This window comes from Stenella coeruleoalba, assembly GCF_951394435.1.
Source record: "Stenella coeruleoalba genome assembly, chromosome: 1".
NCBI lineage: Eukaryota > Metazoa > Chordata > Mammalia > Artiodactyla > Delphinidae > Stenella > Stenella coeruleoalba.
In genome coordinates, this window is record NC_137169.1 from 129,337,381 (window position 1) to 129,357,576 (window position 20,196).

Consider the following 20,196-nt stretch of genomic DNA (forward strand, 5'->3'; position numbering starts at 1 on the left):
AAGAATAACTATGAAAAAAACCTACCCTTGCTTAAGAAATAGAACATTATCTTTGTAAAATTCCTTATCCATCTTTGAAAATCAATATTTTCAAAAACATTGGTTTGCGCTTTTTTTTGCTATGTAATCATTACTTTAAGCTTATTATGTATTTTTTAAAATTGAAGTCCAGAAGCAGTGGAGACAGTCTTACTCTCTAGTCCAAAGTCACTTTACCTGCTCTCCAGAATGGCTATACCCGTCTCTCTTCCCAGACAGCACATGTAGTTCCCTGTATCCTCATATCTCACTATTGTTTTAATTTGCATTGCTCTAGTTATTAATGTGTGTAAACATCTCTTTCTATACTTCATATACTTATTAGCTTTTTTCCTTTCCCTTCCAACAAAATTCCTGTTCATATCCTTTTTATGTTTTTAATGAGAAATCATACATTTCATTGTAAATATGCAGAAATTTCTTGTATCATATATTTCTAATATATTCTAAAGTTACCCCTCATTGATTTTAGGTATTGTAAATGTCAGATTCCCATTCTGTCATTGGTCTATTAACTTTGACCAGGTGATTTTCATTTCCCTGATGATTAGTGATGTTGAGATCTTTTCATGTGCCTGTTGGCCATCTGTATGACTTCTTTGAAAAAATGCCTATTCAGGTCTTCTGCCCATTTTTAACTCAACTTGTTTTTCTTTGCTATTGTGCTGTATGAGTTCTTTGTATATTTTGGATATTAAACCTTTAACAGACATATCATTTGCAAATAGGTTCTTCCCACTCAATGGGTTGCCTTTTCACTTTGTTGATGGTTTTCTCGCCCTTCTTACATTGCTCTTTTCCTACATGTTTAATTTTTTTTACCTATGAGTATGTCATCCACGCTTATTTCTTTGTGACTTTTACTAAGTTTGAATGGGGCACATATATCTGGTTGAAGTATCTGCTGAAATATATTAAAGCTGAGAGGTATAAACTAAAGCAGTGGAAGCTTAGGACACATCTTCATCACCTCTGTTTTGTCGTCTCCTTCGTAAATGTTTCCACTCATTATTACCTTTCCCACGTCTGGTAAGCAGAAAATCTTGAGTTTTCACAGTAAAGCCCTATGTTTCAGGTGTCTATGATATATCTCACCATTATTAATTTATTTTCATGGACTTTGATTAGCTGTCACCACAATGACTGTGGTGTATTCTCTGTCTTCTTGTTTGCTTCCTGAAAAGATGATGTATGTATGAATCTTCTTATTTAGCCTTCCCTCACTGCTCAGGCTTGCTTTAGACACCTGTACTCTGCTCACACCTCCATTCCAGGTATCTTTGATCCTTTTAGAGCTGTTCTCCCTACTTTGAAGGACCTCTGAATTATTTAAAGTGTCTCTAGGAGTTTGCATTTGTTCTTGTCACCTTTTGCCATTTTGGTCCCAATAATATTTTTCTTTAATTTCTTTTTGGAGGTTGTGATTTGGACTGTGACTATCTCCTGTTCCCGTGGAAGATACAGCAGCCCCTATTTTTTACATTTGGTTGTTCTTTCAGTTGGCATTACAATATAAAATAGATAAAATTACAGAAGGGAACAATGTTTAATTCTCTGAAATTGGGTAAAACTTCGGTCAGTAAAAATATTTTCTAATTTGCTCATCTTTTAAAGTCTGTTATTATTATGCAATTTTACATTTCTCTGTAGGATCAGGTGGTCTGCTGCTTTGTGGTGGTTATGTGAATACTGCAGAATGTAAAATTTGGGACTCGCCTATGGAATGCTGGTCCATGCCAATGATGTGAAAAATAGCATCCAAACAGCAGTGAAATTTGCTGAGAAAGAAAATGTAAAGTTGTTGTACTACTTAGTTTTATTAGGAAATGATTCTGGTATGGGACCAAAAAAGGACTGGTAATTATTCATAGCACTATTGAGGAGATTGTCATATGTGACATAAGTTTATTTATTGGTTAGGACTTTTTTTTCAGGTGCAAATGATAGAAATTCAAACCATCTTAAGGAAAAAAGGAGAGCTTATTGATTCCTATGACTGAGTGTTCTAAGAATGATGTTTACTTTAGTCATGGCCAGCCCCAGAAGCTTAAAAAATATCTTGTATTGCTGCAAAAGTCCGGTCAGTTCCAAGTTATTTACAAGAAGGACACACATAACTTCTTAGAAACCCCAGCAGAAAGAGAATTGCTCACTCACAATACCCATACATGGAAGATTCCCCTTTCCCATCGTCCATACTCTTTGACCCAACCTGGATCATGCAGCTATGTAAGAATGTGTGTTGAATTCCACTGTGATCAAATGAGAAGAGTAGAACTTTTATGTACAACAACAGGATGTTGGTAGAGCAAAACTTAAGTCCAATATAATTAGCTGGGCTGTACTCTTTCAATATCCTGATTGCGATATAATCTTGGGAAAGGATTTGCATTTCTGCTTTAAGTATGTGCAGAGTCCCTGAAGCCTCTTCTGTTTTGTTTTGAAGAGGACTGGAGGAAAGAACAAACCACAAGACTAGGCTATTTCAGTGATCTTTATTCTTTAGCTGCAGATTGGAAAACCAAACACCAGGATATTTACTCTGGCAGTTTCAAGTTTTGCTTGGAATCCTAGGTTTCAAGATGTTCTCTTGTTTCTGTCGGAAGTGAATGAACTAGTCCTCTGAATTTCTTCCAGCATCTTGAAATCATAGGAAGGAATATAGAAGGCAGGACAAGTAAATGCAGAGGAACTAAGTCTTCTGTGATACCATTAGGTCACCACATCAAGCGTTGGCTAAAGACGTTCTACTTCTCGATTTTTCCATATATGAGACAATACACTTCTTTAATGTTTTATGGTGTAGTAGATCAGGTATTCTGTTACGAATAATCAAAACATCCTAAGTGATACTCCAGCTTATTTTGGCCCTTAGCCTTGACTAAGTGTCAGAATCTCCTTTCATGAGAATTAATAATCTGCTAATCTGGATATGTCATATTCACCTTAATGTTCTCTGATGTCCCTCTTCCTATAACAACTCCTCTTGCTCTATCTAACTAGACCCAGTACCTAGAATATTTCCTCTGTATTGAGCATCCTCATTTCACTTTTGACTTGATCTACTGACTTGGATCTTCTTTAGAATCCAATTCAGCTTTTGCAGAATCTCTAACATGGTCTCTTTATTACTACTAAGTTACGATTTTGGCAACTTTATTTTCTTTCCTCTTTGATTCATTCCTACTCACTAGCTCTCACATGACTCTAGCATAAAAGACCTAGCTTCTAGTTTGCTCTTTCTAACAACTGAATTTCACCTAGGAATTTGGAATCGGTCTTCCATCTGTGATCAGGGAGCTGAGGCTTAGCAAAGCAAAAAAGCATTGAAAGAAAATGAGAAGGTGGGAAATTTCAAAACAAAGCTATTTGATTTATTATTTTTATAGTCTTGGTCCTATCTGAACCATGTTCTAGTATAATTAAACTGGATAAATTGTTTTGGAAAGACTATCTGAGTAAAACAGGTAAGTCACGGAGAAATCATGATCTTAGAGAATTTGGTAGTCAACTCCTAGGAAAATTATCTACTAATGTTTCAAGAAATTAGTTGAAAACTCACTTTGGCTGTCAGGTCATTAACGTATAATAGCATTCAGGTTTTCTGTACTACCCTGTGCAACATGGTGATTTTCTCAGGGCTTAAATCCAAGTGAGTGTATAGGCTTATAGGCAAAACAAAAAGAAATAGAAGTGCAAATTAAAGTTGTTTCTTTTTTTTTTTTTTTAATTTTTTTTTTTTTTTGCGGTACGCGGGCCTCTCACTGCTGTGGCCTCTCCCGTTGCGGAGCACAGGCTCCGGATGTGCAGGCTCAGCGGCCATGGCTCACGGGCCTAGCCGCTCCGCGGCATGTGGGATCTTCCCGGAGCGGGGCACGAACCCGTGTCCCCTGCATCGGCAGGCGGACTCTCAACCACTGGCCACCAGGGAAGCCCTAAAGTTGTTTCTTATTCATGTTTCCTAAATCTGGGTGAATGCCTTGTTAAAAATGTTCATTGTAATATTCTGAAATACATATTGCATTTCTTCACACTAATCAGTATTTCAATATATTTTGTATTGATATTTGAGTAGGAGGTGGTCACCTTTCCTCCTAATTATTGATTTGGCTGTGACATCTCCAGATTGCTTTTTGCCATATCCTTATTTTCTGCAACTGTAAAGTTTGCGTGAAGCCAGCGTAAAAACTGCATTTCTCATGGAGCTCTGTAGCACATGTACAGCTTATTGCATCTGAACTCAATATGGTGTGTATTTTTTTCTGCTTTGCATGTGAAAATAATTCAAGATGCTTGTTTTAATTTTAAAAGCCTCCATGATCTGGCTTCTAACTAGAGAATATTTAAGGTACTTTCTGATTATCCATATTTATTATTTCCATGGGAGTTCAGAAGAATCACTGAGCAGCCAGATATTTTTTTCTTTTTAATTTTAGTATATTTTTACATTGCTTCAATTGCTCTGAGGGTACATAGCTTATCTCTTAAAAGGTAATCAAAGCTGTTCAACCAGTTGTGTGAAATTGGAAACGCGTAATTAAATTCATTAGTTGCTAAACAGCAAAGACGAGTTTATATTAAGGAAAAGACTCCTAAAAATGTGGATGCCTACATTTTGAAAAACACTTGTAATAAGAATGGCATAGTATGTGGTGAACACCCTTCTAAAATATTTAGATGTGTTAATGTATTTGATCCTCAAAAAATAAGTGCTCTAATTATTCCATTTCATAGATGGGGAAACTGAAGCACAGTGGTTAAGTTGCCCAAGGTCAAGCAACTGATAAATGCCAGTGTCTGTCAGGGTGTAAATCCAAGCAGTCCAGACTCAGAACATGTATACATGATCACCAAAGAATATTGCTTTTCAGGTAGTTGGGTGGATGGGCTGGTGGGCAATGGGACCAGGTACGCGGGGAGGTCAAGCGAAAGGGTAGATTTTGTGCCAAACTATGCCCACTTCTGGAATTCAGAGCCTAAATGATGGAACTGCAGGAAAGGATTTACTAAGATTTTATTTGTGTGTGTGTGTGTGTGGGTGTAAAAGATAGGACACAACTTTTGTACCCCTCGGGTTGGAGTGACCTAGGAGTAAAAAAGGTAGCATTTACACTGAAAATGAGATACATACTGACTCACTACTTTCAAATAATAGCTTTTCAGATACCTACCAAGTGTGAAATCACTAATAATATATCACCTTTTAAACGGCAACCTCTTCAAAGATATGTCTAATTTTCTATAATTTTGTTCTTTTCCTGAAGACTGAATATAGAAGGCTCAATTGAGGCTGAGAAGTTGCTGCTAATGGCCATGCCTAATGATTCCCTCTCTTTTCTCAATCCCTAGAACGAGTATTCAACATCTTGTCATTAGTATCAGTATATGTAGTTTTGTTTCATTCTTATTTTTATGACAATAGAAAAATGTACAGTAAATACACATTTTATAATTTGTATACTCAAATGGTACAAATCAAGATGGCAATGGACGCAGAGCTACCATTTAATACCTTAAAGTGGAGAGCTATCTGAAAATAAGATCAAAATTTGGTGTATGAAAGCAATATAATTAATATTTACAACATAACTTTATAGCTAAAGAAAATACATGAGTGTCCAGAGTCTTATGTATTCATAAACACCAGTAACCTCAATGTATCTAACACTATTATTTGTGGAAAAAAAGTGTGAGATTTTTCTAATTTCTTTGATTTCTTTATTATGTGCTGTGTTTACACCATCATGTTATTTGCAATGAAAATTACTACTATTAGCTCATAGCCTAGGAACACTGCATAATAATCAGGAAAATTGGACTTCCATATCATTTATAGTGAAATGGGTATTGAGTGATTTATTTTAGCTTTCCATTTCCTCTATCTAATCATCTTCAGAATGAGAAGAATATCTATTCTCTTAATATAAAATATTGTCAAATTATTATAAATTTTAAACAAATGAGTCTGGGGTCATTTTTAACACTGGAATGGACATGCAGTAACTGTGTAAGTTGTTAATATATTCTAGAAATAACACAGAAATCACCAAAAGTTTTCCTCCTTGTAAATTAAATTTCTAATAGGAGGAATCAATAAAAAAATTAATGACAATGTTTCAATACAAGTAAAACCATTTTAATTGCAAAAATCATACCCCATATACTTTTTCTTTCTTGCAAGCAAGCATTACTCTATTTCTCAAATCACACCCTCATGAGAGAGGCCCTATTACACCTAATAAAAGGCTGTGATGAAACACTTTTTAAATTGGCATGCCTTACTTAGTTAAGCATGGCACATGCACATGCATGTGTACACACACACAGAAAAATAATATCTATATGGGCAATGCAATTTTCCCATATTGGAATTGAAAAATCTAGGCAATTATTCAACAAGATTATTGAATCATTTTCTCTTCCTTTACTCCGCCTTACTTTCCTTTCTATCATTGAGCAAACTCTGTTCTGGGGTCCATACTATATACCAGGCACTGTTCTGCATGCTGGCAAGATCAACAAGGCCCCTGCCCTCATAGAGCTTATATTGATCACAGTGGGAGTGAAGGACTAGGGAAACACAAACACACAGAGCATCTCCATGTTGGATGATTAGAAGAGTCTGCTCTGATGACGTGACAAGGAAGTTATGAGGCAGCCGTGGCAAGAAGGGGGAATTACAGTTCAGGGAAAACAAACAAGTGATGGGAAGTCCCTCAGGGGGAAAAGGAGGCAAATGATGGTGGATCAGTAGGACTTTGACTGGGCAATCATAATTTTAATTTAGATGACCAATCGGGAAACACAGATACCTACTAGTTATTGACCATAAACCTTCTTTCTCAGCTCTATTGGGAAGAACATGCACTTTGGAGTCAGAAAATCAAGGTTCTGAATCTTGGCCTAGCACCTTCTATCTGGGTAACATTATCTGAGCCTAAGTTTTCCTACCTTTCAAAACTGGACAAAATTATTTGGTTTTCATAATTGTTGTGAATCTCCTACATAATATCTGGCACATAACAGTTACACTGCAGCTATTAATTTTTTAGCATTTGTGCGTTATTATGCTTGAAGAATGACAAGGAAGGATACAACCTAATCCATTCACATATGTAGCTTCTCACCCACTCACTAGAAAGTTGTTGATCACCCGCTAATTGATAACCCTTGTGAAAAAGGCCAAGTCGTAGCTGCCATTACTTGTTTTAAAAGGTTTGGAGATGACAAGGGTGAAGGTGGAGGAACGAACATGAACAGGGTGCTTTGTCTGATCTACCCGTGAGCTGGATTTGGGACCCTAGCAACATAAGGATGGGTAGATCAAAGATGAGAACTGGAGTTTTCCAAACATGCTGGAGATTTTTTTCCCTGCAGAAAATATATTTGTTTTGTAGGTAGAAGACTCATGTGGGTGTGATTCCTGGATTACTGTCGGATAAAATGCTTCGAAGGTATTGAATCACATTTGATACTAAATAATTCCCCCTTTGGCTCTGTGTTTTTCCTCCAAAAAATCAGTCAAAGGAAGAGAGTTTAGAAGCAGGTAAAGGGAGATGATGTGTGTTATCATTAAGAGTGATGCTGAATAAGATGTGTGTTGAGGGAGAGCTTTGAGAAAAGGGAAGGAAGCAAGGAGGAAGCTCACAGAGGACATTGCTCTTAATATATTCATAATAAAAGATTATATTAATATATTAAATTAATATAACTCCTGACAAGCTTCCACCGTAAAGCACACACACAGATTTGCCTCTCGGGCAAGTCTTAATTTTAGAATGACAAAAACCACTAGAAGTGTTGGGTAAATCATGCTACTTACCACAATATCTTCATAAATCTCCAGATGGCCTTCCTCTAAACTACTTACCTGTGCTTTTCAGGTGGAATTGGTGAATCAGTTGTGATGGTCTGCCTTTTCCTTTTCTCTCTACTGCTTCCTCTTTTCAGTGTTGCTGAAATAAAAATTATTCTGCTCATGTGGCTGGACATGCTTAGAATATAGGGCAGGGTTTGTTACATTTTTCTTCCTGCAGATAGAATCTATTTTAGCTTGAATCAAGGGTCACAGAATAAAACTAATTAAGAAAATAGAGAAATGCCCGTCTCTACGCTGCGGGTAGAAGCTGAATTCCCTTCTGTCATCCCTCCCACCTCTCCAGCCCATCCCCTTTCCCGGGAACCTTTACAGGCTCAGTGTCTGCCCTGCTGTGCTCTCCCAGTGCCTCGAGTCAGGTGCATTTACCCCTCTATATGATGCTTCCTGATTTTTTCTGTCTGGATAAGAATTTGCTTCTTATATTCAGACCCACAGATTCAAACCTTCTTGACCTCTCCCTTTTGCAGATGGCTCACAGTGAACTCATTTTCTCACTCAAACCTATTTCTATATTCCTATCTCACCCAACAGTAAACTCTTCACGTGCTTACTCATCCCAGAAGCCTAGAAAGTATCATCGATTCTTCACTCCCCATTAAATTTCATAGTCTCTCTCTCACTTATCCAGTCCTGCCAGTACCATCTTCCTAATTTCCTACAAATCTGTCCTCTCCTTTACATCTGCATTGTAACCACTGCCTCATTTCAGACAACTGGCATATCTCTCCTGACATACTGTATGGCTCATAAATGGTCCCCTTTCTTCCCTTCCTGTCCTCCCCACCAATCAATCATCTGCACTGCTAACCGTGGCGGTCTTTCCAAACATAAACTGGGCTTTGTCACTTACTTACTTAAAAATCCTCAAGAGATTCATCACTGTCTACAAGTTGAAACCCAAACTTGTTGGCATGACCTGCCTGGCCTCTCCAGATGATAAATGAAGGCAGCTCCTGGCTACTAACCTTCCTGCCAATTTTCCTCCCTCCTCTCTGCCCCCTCCCCATCTAAATACAGACCCTGAGCTCAAATTACCATTGCTTTCTTATATCCATTATCTGTACCTGTATACTTGCTGATTCTTCTCTTACTCACTCACTTTTTTCATCCCTCAGTATAGATGTGAGCTCCTCCACAAAGCCTTCCCTGATTTTCCAAAACCAGAATATGTCCCTCTGAGCTCCTCAGCAACAGGGCTGCCAGTGCTAATGAGTGTGATCTGCCACATTCTAGTGTAACTATTGTATGGTCTTCCTCTCCCCCATTAAGACTATGAGAGGTTCAATTCATAGTAACTACTCCATGAATCTTTGTTTAAAAAAATTAATTGAACACATCTCTCTCCATTACACTGAGATGTTGCTATGTAGCTTAATGATGCTGAATAGATGTGGATTATCCTGTCTTTTTCTGCCTACACAGATGAAGCATCTATGAAGTAGGTAGTCTAACACATAGAAAGTTACTTTTTTCTATTTAAAATTCATTTTCAAATAGCTTTTACAGGTCTAGGTAGACATAATCATTGACAGTTTTGAAAATGTTGTCATAAAAATAACATGTAATATGCACATATTTTTTGGGTAAAAAAATCCATCATATTCTATACTCACAACTATGTTCATTATTCACAAGATAATGATCAAGAAACTGTTTTTTTGTAAGTAAAATCATTCTTCAATCATGGGAATGACTCATTTCTTTTTATATTTAAATATTAATATAATCAATCAGTGTACTGGAAATCAAAAATTTAAAAAAAACAATTTTTTTTCTTTTAAAGAAAAGGAAGAAATTAGAAGATATTCTCAAATGTGTTTTCTGGAAAGAAAAATTCTTAAACTAGGGAATGAATCTTCTCCCTAATTCTCATTCTTAACATGCTCTACTCCATCACCATTGTAATTCAGAAGATTTTTGGTGAGTACTCTCTTAGTAGTATGGGACCAAATTAGTCTATTGCTCTAATCTACACTAGATGTTGATTAGGGTGCTTAAGAACACCAGTGAGTAAGGTGCAAAATTGTAATGTACAGAACCAAGTTTAAAAATGTTTCTAAAAATCGAATTTCATGTTATAGTAGGATGAAAGCTTTCACACACACACACAAAGAGTCTATGAAATGGAACACTAAAAGAGCACAATGAAAAAAGGAAACCAAGATAAAAAGAGTGAAAGAGTAAAATATATTTTAACAGCAGGAACTGACATGACAAAAAAGAGAAAAAAGTACAGAAAGACAGGTGGGAGAGCTAAAAGTCAAAATTAATGACAAAAAATGAAAAGTCTGCCTTCAGAAAACTGACAAAAAAATAGAATGGAGAGCAAAGGATCTTCCAATTCTAAATTTAAGTTTCAATGTCCAAATATTGCTATATTTTAAGAAGTCAGGATAGTATTTGTTAGATTGCATTATTCTTTTTATTTTCTTAAACTTAGAAAGATAAGATTCTTCACTGTGACAATTTTAAGGCACATAGTGGTCTCCACCTGCTTTGACACAGTACGGTCCTTTGTACCCTTTGTATCCTTAACAGCTGGGCTATGACACTACTAGCTGAGCAAGTTTTTACTTATTCTATATTTTTTTTCTTTCTTTCTGAGGTACTTGCTCCCTCTTAAAATGTTTTCTGGGCACTTGGAAGCCAAATAATTAAGACTGCCATAAAAGTGACACCAAAATAAGGTGTACAGCTTTCTTTTCTTTTTTAAATATATCTTTATTGGAGTATAACTGCTTCACAATACTGCACTAGCGGCATATAGCCTGAGAAAACCCTAGTTCAAAAAGAGTCATGTACCCCAGTGTTCATTGCAGCACTATTTACAATAGCCAGGACATGGAAGCAACCTAAGTGTCCATCGACAGATGAATGGATAAAGATGTGGCACAGATATACAATGGAATATTACTCAGCCAGAAAAAGAAATGAAATTGAGTTATTTGTAGTGAGGTGGATGGACCTAGAGTCTGTCATACAGAGTGAAGTAAGTCAGAAAGAGAAAAACAAATATTGTATGCTAACACATATATATAGAATCTAAAAAAAAAAAAGGTACTGATGAACTTAGGGGCAGGACAGGAATAATGAGGTAGACATAGAATGAGGTAGACATAGACTTGAGGATGTGGGGGGAGGGGTAAGCTGGGGCAAAGTGTGAGTAGCATCGACATATATACACTACCGAATGTAAAATAGCTAGTGGGAAGCTGCTGCATAGCACAACTTTCTTTTAAGTCAAATGCTATTGCTTTACTCTCTAATCTCTAGCATTGCAGGAGTCTAACACTCAACAGCTATTTTTTTCCTGTTTTTAGCGCCTTGCTTCTGAGTCTGTTACTGATACATAAATATTTCAGATTTCTGCCAAATATATAAAGGCAGACTATAATAATATAAATAAAAATATAAATATTAGCCTGGAACATTAAAAAAAAGCAAACTTCATAGAGCTATCTTTATAGCAGATGATAAGGTCCAAAATATAAAACAGATATTCTCTCTCTCTCTTCTGGCCCCATCTCCCCCCAACTAGCAATGTAGTGATATAACTTTCTCATTTGGCAAAGGGATGACAAAAGTTTATGCAAAAAAACATAAATACACAACTTTCGAGCTAAAGCAAATGTGAAAAAAGATTAATTTACTATCTTTAAAAGCTTTTAATGCATCTCAACATTGTTAAGATTTTACTCATTTTGAATGCACTGTCCTGGAGAGATAAGCCACAGGAAGGGGGATAAGATGTAGAAAAATGCACAGCAGGCCATAATATAATAAGCACTACAAGCAAAATACTCACAGAGGGTATGAAGGGTTCAAAGGAAGAAGGCATTTTAACCAGCTGGACGCATCAGGAAATCTAATAGAGGAGATGTCATTTGAGATGGGTCTGGAAGAATGGGTTGGATCTGGACGACAGAGACATCTATTTCCACTGATTCTTCAGATTTAGGTAGGTACTCATTCTATTTTATCTGCTATTACCTTTTTGCTGATTTCTTCTTGAATTTCTAACGTTCTGTATTAAGCCCTCCACTACATGACCTCACTGAGAATTTAATCATACCAGATTAATCACTGTCTCCCGAATAAACCAAACATTTAAAAATATCCCTTTGCCTCTACTCATAGGCTTCTCTTTCCTCACTCCATTGCTTTCTTCCCTTCCCTTGAGTAAGTTGCAAACTAGCATAGAAGTCTTAGTTCACTTTCTATGTCTTGACCCTTCCCTGCATGAAAAAGTGTGTTATCTCACAGGTATTTCCAAAACTCTTTATATGTTGCTTGATTACTGTGTCTCATATTGTATCACTTCATTTATAAGCTTGTTCCTGCAAGCAAACGATGAGATCCTGAGGGCACGGGCCGTGATACAGTCTTGTATCCTCAGGCCCGAGTCTCTCAGAGGGGGAAATATTTGGTGTCTGTACGTACCCTGATGGAATCGGTTCTTGGTGGAAAAACACTATAGGCAAATAGGACTAGGGCTTGTATACACAGCAGGTTCCCATAAGCTGCGGTCCATACTCAAAAACAGGCTGTGTGTTTCATCCTTCCTCTGACCGCGTGGGCCACTAACAAGAGCACACCTGGCAAGGTGAAGGCCACTTGGAAGCCCACAGCACCACGAGTAGCAGCAGCGCTCATTTCCTAGTATGTCATCCTCCTTGCATTAATCGTTTCTCTGCAGCGGCCTAAAGTGGCCCTTCATTCTCTTCCAGAATCAGGGAAACACCTCCCTTGCTTTCAGTCAGTGAGAAAAAAGACTAAGACTTTCCTGGGGCTGGGAGCGGGAATTCCCTCTCCCGGAACGTGCCATTTCTACCCCGCCTACCTGGCTGGAGACGGCCAAGGAGAAGGAGCTGGGGGACCTGGGGACACTCCACGCGCGCGTGTCCTCTTCCTCCTCCAGAGAGGGGGTTGGAGCCCTGGAAGCCGCTAATTAGGCTCGCCCCCATTGGTCTTCCCCAGGCACCGCCGTCACCGTCATGCTAATGAGGGGCGTCTCATTGGCGGGGCCTCCGCGGCGGCCCCGCCCACGGGGAGAGCCCGTCCGCCGCGCGGGGACTCCAACCCCGGGACCCCCGGCGCCTGCGCGGCCGTGCGGGGCGTCCGCCTGAGGAAACCTGCTACCCGGAGCTGTCCTCTGAGGAGGCTCTCGCCGCCCGCCGTGAGGGAAAGTGCTTCACCCTAACGCTGAGCGCACGCCCACCCCTCTCCCCTCTTTCTAGGCACCGCGCGTTTTTTCTCTTTTTTCTTTCGGGCGAAGTAACTTTTGCATTCCCGCCTCCCCCGAGTCCTGGGGACCAGAGGCGGCGCCGATCCTGGGGGCGGTTCCTTGGCAGCGCTGGTTCTTGTCAGAGCCAGACTTTTGCTCTTGGGCTGGGTTTGCATCATCCCCATCACACCCTCAGGAGAGAGGAGCCGGCCCCTTTCAGCCTCAGCTTCCGGCTGGGAGCAGACCCCCCTCCCCCATCCCAGGCCCCTTCCCCTGCTCCAGCCCATCTCCCGCATTTCGTTAGTCCTCGCCCTCTACTCCGCAATATTTTCTTTCTCTTGTCCTCCTCGCCTCCATTCGTTGTTTTACGTTTCCCACTCTTTGAGAAAGGATGGTTGATTTGGAGAGCGAAGTGCCCCCTCTGCCTCCCAGGTACAGGTTTCGGGATTTGCTGCTAGGGGACCAAGGATGGCAGAACGACGACAGGTGAGTGGTGTGCTGCAGTGTGGTTCCGTAGATGCAGCTGGAAAAGGGAGGGATGGGAAGGCTGGAAGGGGAAAAGGAGGGAGAGGAGGGAAAGGAGCCAGAGGCTGGGGGAGGGAGGAAAAGGGACTCTTTGACGTGTCTCTCCATTTTGACTCTCTAGAGCAATTGCTGTAGGCAAGGAACTCTTTGCCTTTTCACTTTCTGATCCCTGCAATGTATTTGTTGCATTTATTTGTGCTTATTCTTTTGTCTATCTGTGCTTTCTTAGGGTGTGTATGAGGCTGGCGTGAGAGGTACAATTACATCCAAATGGCACGCAATATCAGTGCCAGTCAATTTTCATTTTTTTTTCTTAGGTGTTGTTAACCAAATTCGAAAATGCATCCAAGTTGATTGAAAAAGCACGTTAGAAACTTAAAATCACCTGCACCCACCTGTTTACTTACTCCGTGTCAGTCTTGTCTTGATTAGGTGTCAAGACTCCTGCCACTGGGAATTTTATGCTTTTTAAACATTTGAAGACGCAGGTAGACAATTGGTTTAAATATGTAACAGGTAGTTAGTGAAAATGACAGCGTTGGCAGTGGAAAATACTCACTTTGAACGGGTAACTATGACTATTACTAATAATGGTGTTCGTATAGTATGATCCAACCTTTTCATAAATAACGTACTTAACCTAAATAGTGTATATGTCACAAAATTAAAATTAAGTCTCAAAACTAAAATATTATTATTAGCAAAATGTTGCTCATGTGTTTTATCTATAGCATCACTGTTTTGCCTAGTTAAACTTCTGGAATTCCTCTTGCTATGTCTTATTATTATTTAAAAAGCACAGTTTATGTTTCATTGAATTTAGTATTTTCCAGAATAATCATTTAGGTATCACATGCCACATTCCCTTGTTTAAAAATAATATGTGTATACTAAGTAGTCTTTCAACTCAACTGAAATGTTTCCTTAAAGTTCAGTTTGGTATTGATGTTCTATTTTAATTGCATAAAATATCCATTATTGGTCCCATTCAGAATCTCCTTGTTCAACCACTGGGAAATACCTTCCTTCTTTTCCTTCCCATCTCAGCTCTCAATACCAACCCCTACCCTACACACAGGGGATTTTATCTTGAGCATCAATTGTGGACTTCTTCTTTGGTCTCATGTTAGTAATTTAAAGGGGTATGGATGTTTTGTAGAGGATAATATTTCAGTTCAATCTCTTCTTTTTAGGCAAAAACATATATATTGGTAAAAAAATTAAAGAACAAATACCAGTTTACGAGTATGCTTGGAATGTAAGGTGTTCTGGTTGACTGAAGATGAAGAAAAGAATATTTAAACAAATTTCAATGCTAATTGACATTTAGATAAACTATATTAACTTAGCTCAGTGGCTCATCAAGTACAGTGAAGTGTTCATAGTAATTGGATCTGTATTTGTTACTTCAGGAGGTCAGGATCATCGTGTAGAATAGAAATCCTAATTGGAAAAGTGTGAGTTGGGCTGAGCACATGAAGTACACATTTTGGACTTGGTGGTGGTAACACTGTTTGTTTGTTTTTTTAGCATCGTATCCAAGATGCTAATTGTCCATGTGGTTGCCTTCACTTTTCTAGGGGTGCTGCAGTTATATTTCAGGAATTAAGAATTTTGGTTAGTTGACTGCTTCCTAAATGAGTCGTTGCTATGTTAAAAAAAGTTTTGCACGTTTATTTAAAATACGTATTATAATGAAAGTTTATGCTAGACCAACTTTAGCTTTAAAATTAGGCCATACGTACTGTTAAAATGAGGTATTGTTACTGAACCAAACGTGGGTCCACTTTAAAGGTAATTTTGTGGCTCCGTGAAAACTTTGTTTTGGTTCTATTAGTTGTCCATCTTCGAAGACAAGAGCCTTTGATTAATAGGGACCCAGGTTTCAATCCTATGCTTATTTCTTCACTACCTGAGTGGCCTTGGGCAAGTCATTCAGCCATTATGAAATTCAGTAATCTTATTTCTGTAAGATATTTCTGTAAAACTAACACTTAGTTGGTACTAAGTACTTGGCGAGTGCTATATGTTAACTATGCTATATGTTATATGCCTATATGTATGTGTGTGGGTAACATATCTATATCTATATATCTATCTATTTCTCTCTCTCTATATATATATATAAACACATGTATATGTTAACTTATGATATGTGTTATCTCAGTCGATCCTCACATAGTCCCTGAATTGTAGGTAATTATTTTAAGGACTAGGAAACTCAGTTTCTGAGAAATTAAATACTTGTGTTGGTGATATATCTTACAACTGTAAAGATGACTTTGGACTGAAATTACTCAAGAAGCTCCGAAGTTCCCTCCACTTAATTAAATTTGAACTTATAAGAATAATTTTATAGCATCTAGCATAGGTGAGGTGCTCTTAATGTTAGTTCCCTTCTTCACCTACGACTTGAAGTTTGCAACTTTTAAAATTTTCTTCAGAATCTTAAATTAATATGCAATAAGTAAAGTCATCTCTTTTGTCTTTAGTATTGTCACAAATTCCTCTTTGCGATTAAGGCTGAATAGCAATTTTATTCTGCTCAGTTATCTTGTGGACTCAATTCCTGCAGAGTCGAGGAGGAAGCAGTCTTTCATACAGGAATAAGTAGACAGTTTCTAACAACAGATGCATCTAGCGCTCTGCCCATGTTCTCTGGATATTTTCTATGAACACTCTCTGCCTGTCTGAGGTTTTTTGTTTGTTTTCTCCTGGCCTCAGGTGCACACCAGGGTCTCTTGGAGAGCAAGGCCACTGAGTAAATACGGATTTGTTAGACAAATACCTTAGCCTCCTAGTTCCTTGGTTGGGACCATTCTGGAGCATGTTCTCTACACTGTGTCCAATGGGACTCAGCTCTAGTTGGCTCACGGTGATAACTGGCTCGGTATTGCGAGTTTATTGGCTTCCTTCCCCCTCTCCCTAACTGGTATTTTCTGTATCATTTCCCAAATACACTATTTAGGCTTTGATCCTTAACTCAAGATCTTCTTCTGGTGGAATCTGGATCAGGCTGGGTACCTTCCCCATCTAGAGTCACATCCTAGAAATGACGGGGGAATTAGATGATAGGAAAGTAGACACTTTCTACCCTGCCCTTCATTTTAAGAATTTTAAATTCAATCTTAGTAGGATATGTTGGACTGGCATGTGAAAATGAGTGAGGCATATCACTGATGTGTGAAGGGGTGTTGTTACAGAGGGAATATTGGTGGGTCTATCAGGATACAGGAAGTGTGTACTCCACACCGTAGATTGTCTGTGAACTAGCCTTGGATAATTCACTTGCGTTTATGTTGTATCACCTTTTGGTAGGGAAACAGACACACACTTAAAATACATGCAATATGTATGTATATGTATAATGTATATGTGATAGATCTGTATTCTATGTGAAATATATGGAATGACTATGTAACGTATAGGTCAGTGCGTCCTTACATAATTACCTCTCCCTTATTTGCATTCTGGTATCCTGTTCTAAGTAGCACGGAAGGGAAAAGAGTTAGAGCAGTGAAGATAATTTAGCACAGGAATAACGTTAGTTCTGGGAGGCCATGAATAAGTTTGAGAGTTGCTAAATGACAACACTGCTTATGCCTTAGGGATGTCTGTTGTATATATAATGTGTGTTTACTTTTTTGGCCTCCTGAATAGAACACAAAAATCTAATTTAAATGGTTTGTATAATATTTCTTTAATGGTCATTTATCCAATCAGCTAATATTTGAATACATGCTACATCTGAAGGACTCACTAAGTTAGGCTTTGGGAAGAATATAAGAAAGAAAATGAAACAGGGCTTGATCAGGAGGTGTTCACAGATATAATTAGAGGTGAATTTTCCCCCAGAATGTTGAAAGTATTGCTTATGTTATGATGATATCCTTGCAGAATTTCTGTTTTAAGACTGTCAAGAAGAGCATCCAGCATTTGTAGATAGGATATTCAGTGTTGGCTTGAAAATACAGTAGCTAAAATCAATATATTAGAGATGGCTCAAAATCTTAATATACTTTGAATTTAATATTTAGAATACTTAATATCATCAAAGTTACTCTATGACTGAAACCAATATGAGTAGAGACAGAATTTAACTGATCTTATATGGGAGCCATTCTGTAATATGTAAAATTGTTGTAGTGTTAAAATACTTTTTTTTTCTATTTTAATGTTTCTAAGATTCATAAAGCAATAAAAATTTAGAATATTCTCTTACAGTTAAAGATTGGTAAATTTCAGGTTTTAAATGCCTTTAGGCAGTTAGGACAAGCCCTTCTCATCCTTCATCATGACTCAGTAATTTTAAAGTTTGGAACACAATGCACTTGATGTGGATAAATTATCACAGCTGTGGATAAATTACTGTTAATGGACAATTCTCAGTTGCAGTCATATCGGAGCAGGCCATTTATTTAATTAACATTATTCTAGTTTTCAGATATTTGGTCAGGTGTTGCAACTCCAGTAATTTTAAGTATATCTTTCATATTTTGTAGGTGGAATTTAAAAGTAATGCAAGCAAATCACCTAGTGCATTGTAGTAATTGAAAACATAAAAGAGATTGAACAAAGGGTACAGTTCAATCAATTAATAGTTTAAGAAGTATTTATAAAATGGGGAGGATGTTGGATAGCTTTTGGAGTATGTGTAAGTTTAGATATCATACAATGAAAATATGTAATATGACTTTATATAATCAAATTGAATTGGGAAAATGGGTTTTGGATTGGCATCTGGCACATTTATGTGTTACCAATTTTATCTTTCTTATTAAATTATATATTATTTTGAAAAGTAGCCATTTAATATAAAGTTCTTATTCTAAGTTTTTATGTTCAGGTCAGTAAATATACTTTTAAAATATTTTAATTGTTATTAAAAAGAACGAAATGTTATTTTTACTGTTTAATTATATAGTGGAACCAACCATGCATATGCAATATCTATAAAAATGATTTAAGCACTTATTATCAGAAAACCCAGACTATTCGGTGTCTTTTAGCACTATTATATTAAGAGAAATCTCCTTGAATAAGGCAGTAAAAAATTACCTACTGGTGAAGTAGATAATGGTGCAAAAATTGACTTTACATACATACATATATATATATATATATATATATATATAAAATATATATAAAATGCAGAGAAAAAGATAGTGTAATAATTATTATTTTTCAATAGTTACCAATAATTCAGACATTCATATTTTATATAAAAACATGTGATTTTTTCTTTTTACCTACTCTTATTAATAAAATTGAAATACGGCATTTCAAATTTATTGGAATTTAAAGTTTGATTCCATTTAACCACTCTTATATATCCAATTTTTGTATATGGTTACTTATTTGTAATACCTCTTCTGTGAGTATTACACTTTTCTCAAGATACCTCTATGTATAATAAATCTTGGGTGAAGGAAGTTGGAATGTAGCAATTTCATTTTCCACATAAGGTATGTGACATTTTAAGGAGATTAAACTTGCTACTAAACAGCTTCTCCACTACAGCTTCAAGTTAGTCTAGAGGATGGGTAGAAAGACATAAATCCAGATGGATGACCAAGAAAATGATTTCAGCTAACTTATTGTTTTATCAGAATTAGCATACTTTTTTCCTTCTCTGTTAGTAATGTAACTCAACTTCTGCAAAAATAGATTTGAAAGGTAGTAAGAGAAGTAATACAAATGAAAGCTTATTTTGGTCTTCATTATTGGTACCAAATAAAAATTAACAATATCTTTAGTCATCATGTGTACCTGTAGCTAGGTTAATAGTGAATGCGATATTTTTATTGGCTTTTTCAAATCATGCTCTTGTAGAGATGTGGGTGGACCTAGAGACTGTCATACAAAGTGAAGTAAGTCAAAAAGAGAAAAACAAATATCGTATATTAACCCATATATGTGGAATCTAGAAAAATGGTACAGATGAACCGGTTTGCAAGGCAGAAATAGAGACACAGATGTAGAGAACAAACGTATGGACACCAAGGGGGGAAAGTGGGGGGGGGATGAATCGGGAGATTATACATATATGCACTAATATGTATAAAATAGGTAAGTAATGAGAACCTGCTGTATAACACAGGGAACTCTACTTCACTTTGCTGGACAGTAGAAACTAACACAACATTGTAAAAGAACTATACCCCCCCCAAAAAAGCAAAAAAAATCATGCTCTTGTTTATCGTTTATATGTTTATATATCATTTTGTCATTGATGGTTCATCTGTTTTTATTAGTGTATTTATGTGTTGCCAACGTTGTCTTACTTATGTGCCATGCTTGTCTAAGTTGCCTTTAGAAAATGAAACAAGAAGAAATACTTTTTACAGTGAAATTTAACCAGTAGCTTTGTATATTTATAGTTTGAAATTTAATAAGGGTGGCCTTTTCTGAGCTGTATTTAATACCTTCAATCAAGATGTCTTTAAACTAATGCTTTTCCTGAGTCTTAAGTTGCTAATTTAAAATTTCTCTGTAAAAGTAATCAAAACAATAGGTAATAATCCAGAAG

General features: G+C 37.2%; 2 protein-coding genes across 6 annotated transcripts in view; one reads left to right on the forward strand and one right to left on the reverse strand.

The window, feature by feature from the left end:
* LOC307198240 (complement factor H-like) overlaps positions 1–12,829 on the reverse strand; it is a 125,252-nt gene extending 112,423 nt beyond the window's left edge. The window contains exons 1-2 of the mRNA XM_079945008.1: positions 12,759–12,829; positions 7,910–7,994 (exon numbers count right to left, since the gene is read on the reverse strand). The gene's annotated coding sequence lies outside the window, so the exon portion shown is untranslated. The remainder of the gene's footprint in view (positions 1–7,909; positions 7,995–12,758) is intronic.
* Positions 1–20,196, forward strand: part of KCNT2 (potassium sodium-activated channel subfamily T member 2) — a 383,268-nt gene that overhangs the window by 22,293 nt on the left and 340,779 nt on the right. For 4 of the 5 annotated variants that reach the window (XM_079945029.1, XM_079945030.1, XM_079945032.1 and 1 more), the window contains exon 1: positions 13,072–13,628. The exons of the other annotated variant lie outside the window; for it this stretch is intronic. In XM_079945029.1, the coding sequence (XP_079801155.1) occupies positions 13,534–13,628 (95 nt within the window). In that variant the 5' untranslated portion in view covers positions 13,072–13,533. Of the gene's footprint in view, positions 1–13,071; positions 13,629–20,196 lie in introns of those variants that run through there. 5 annotated transcript variants of the gene reach the window in all.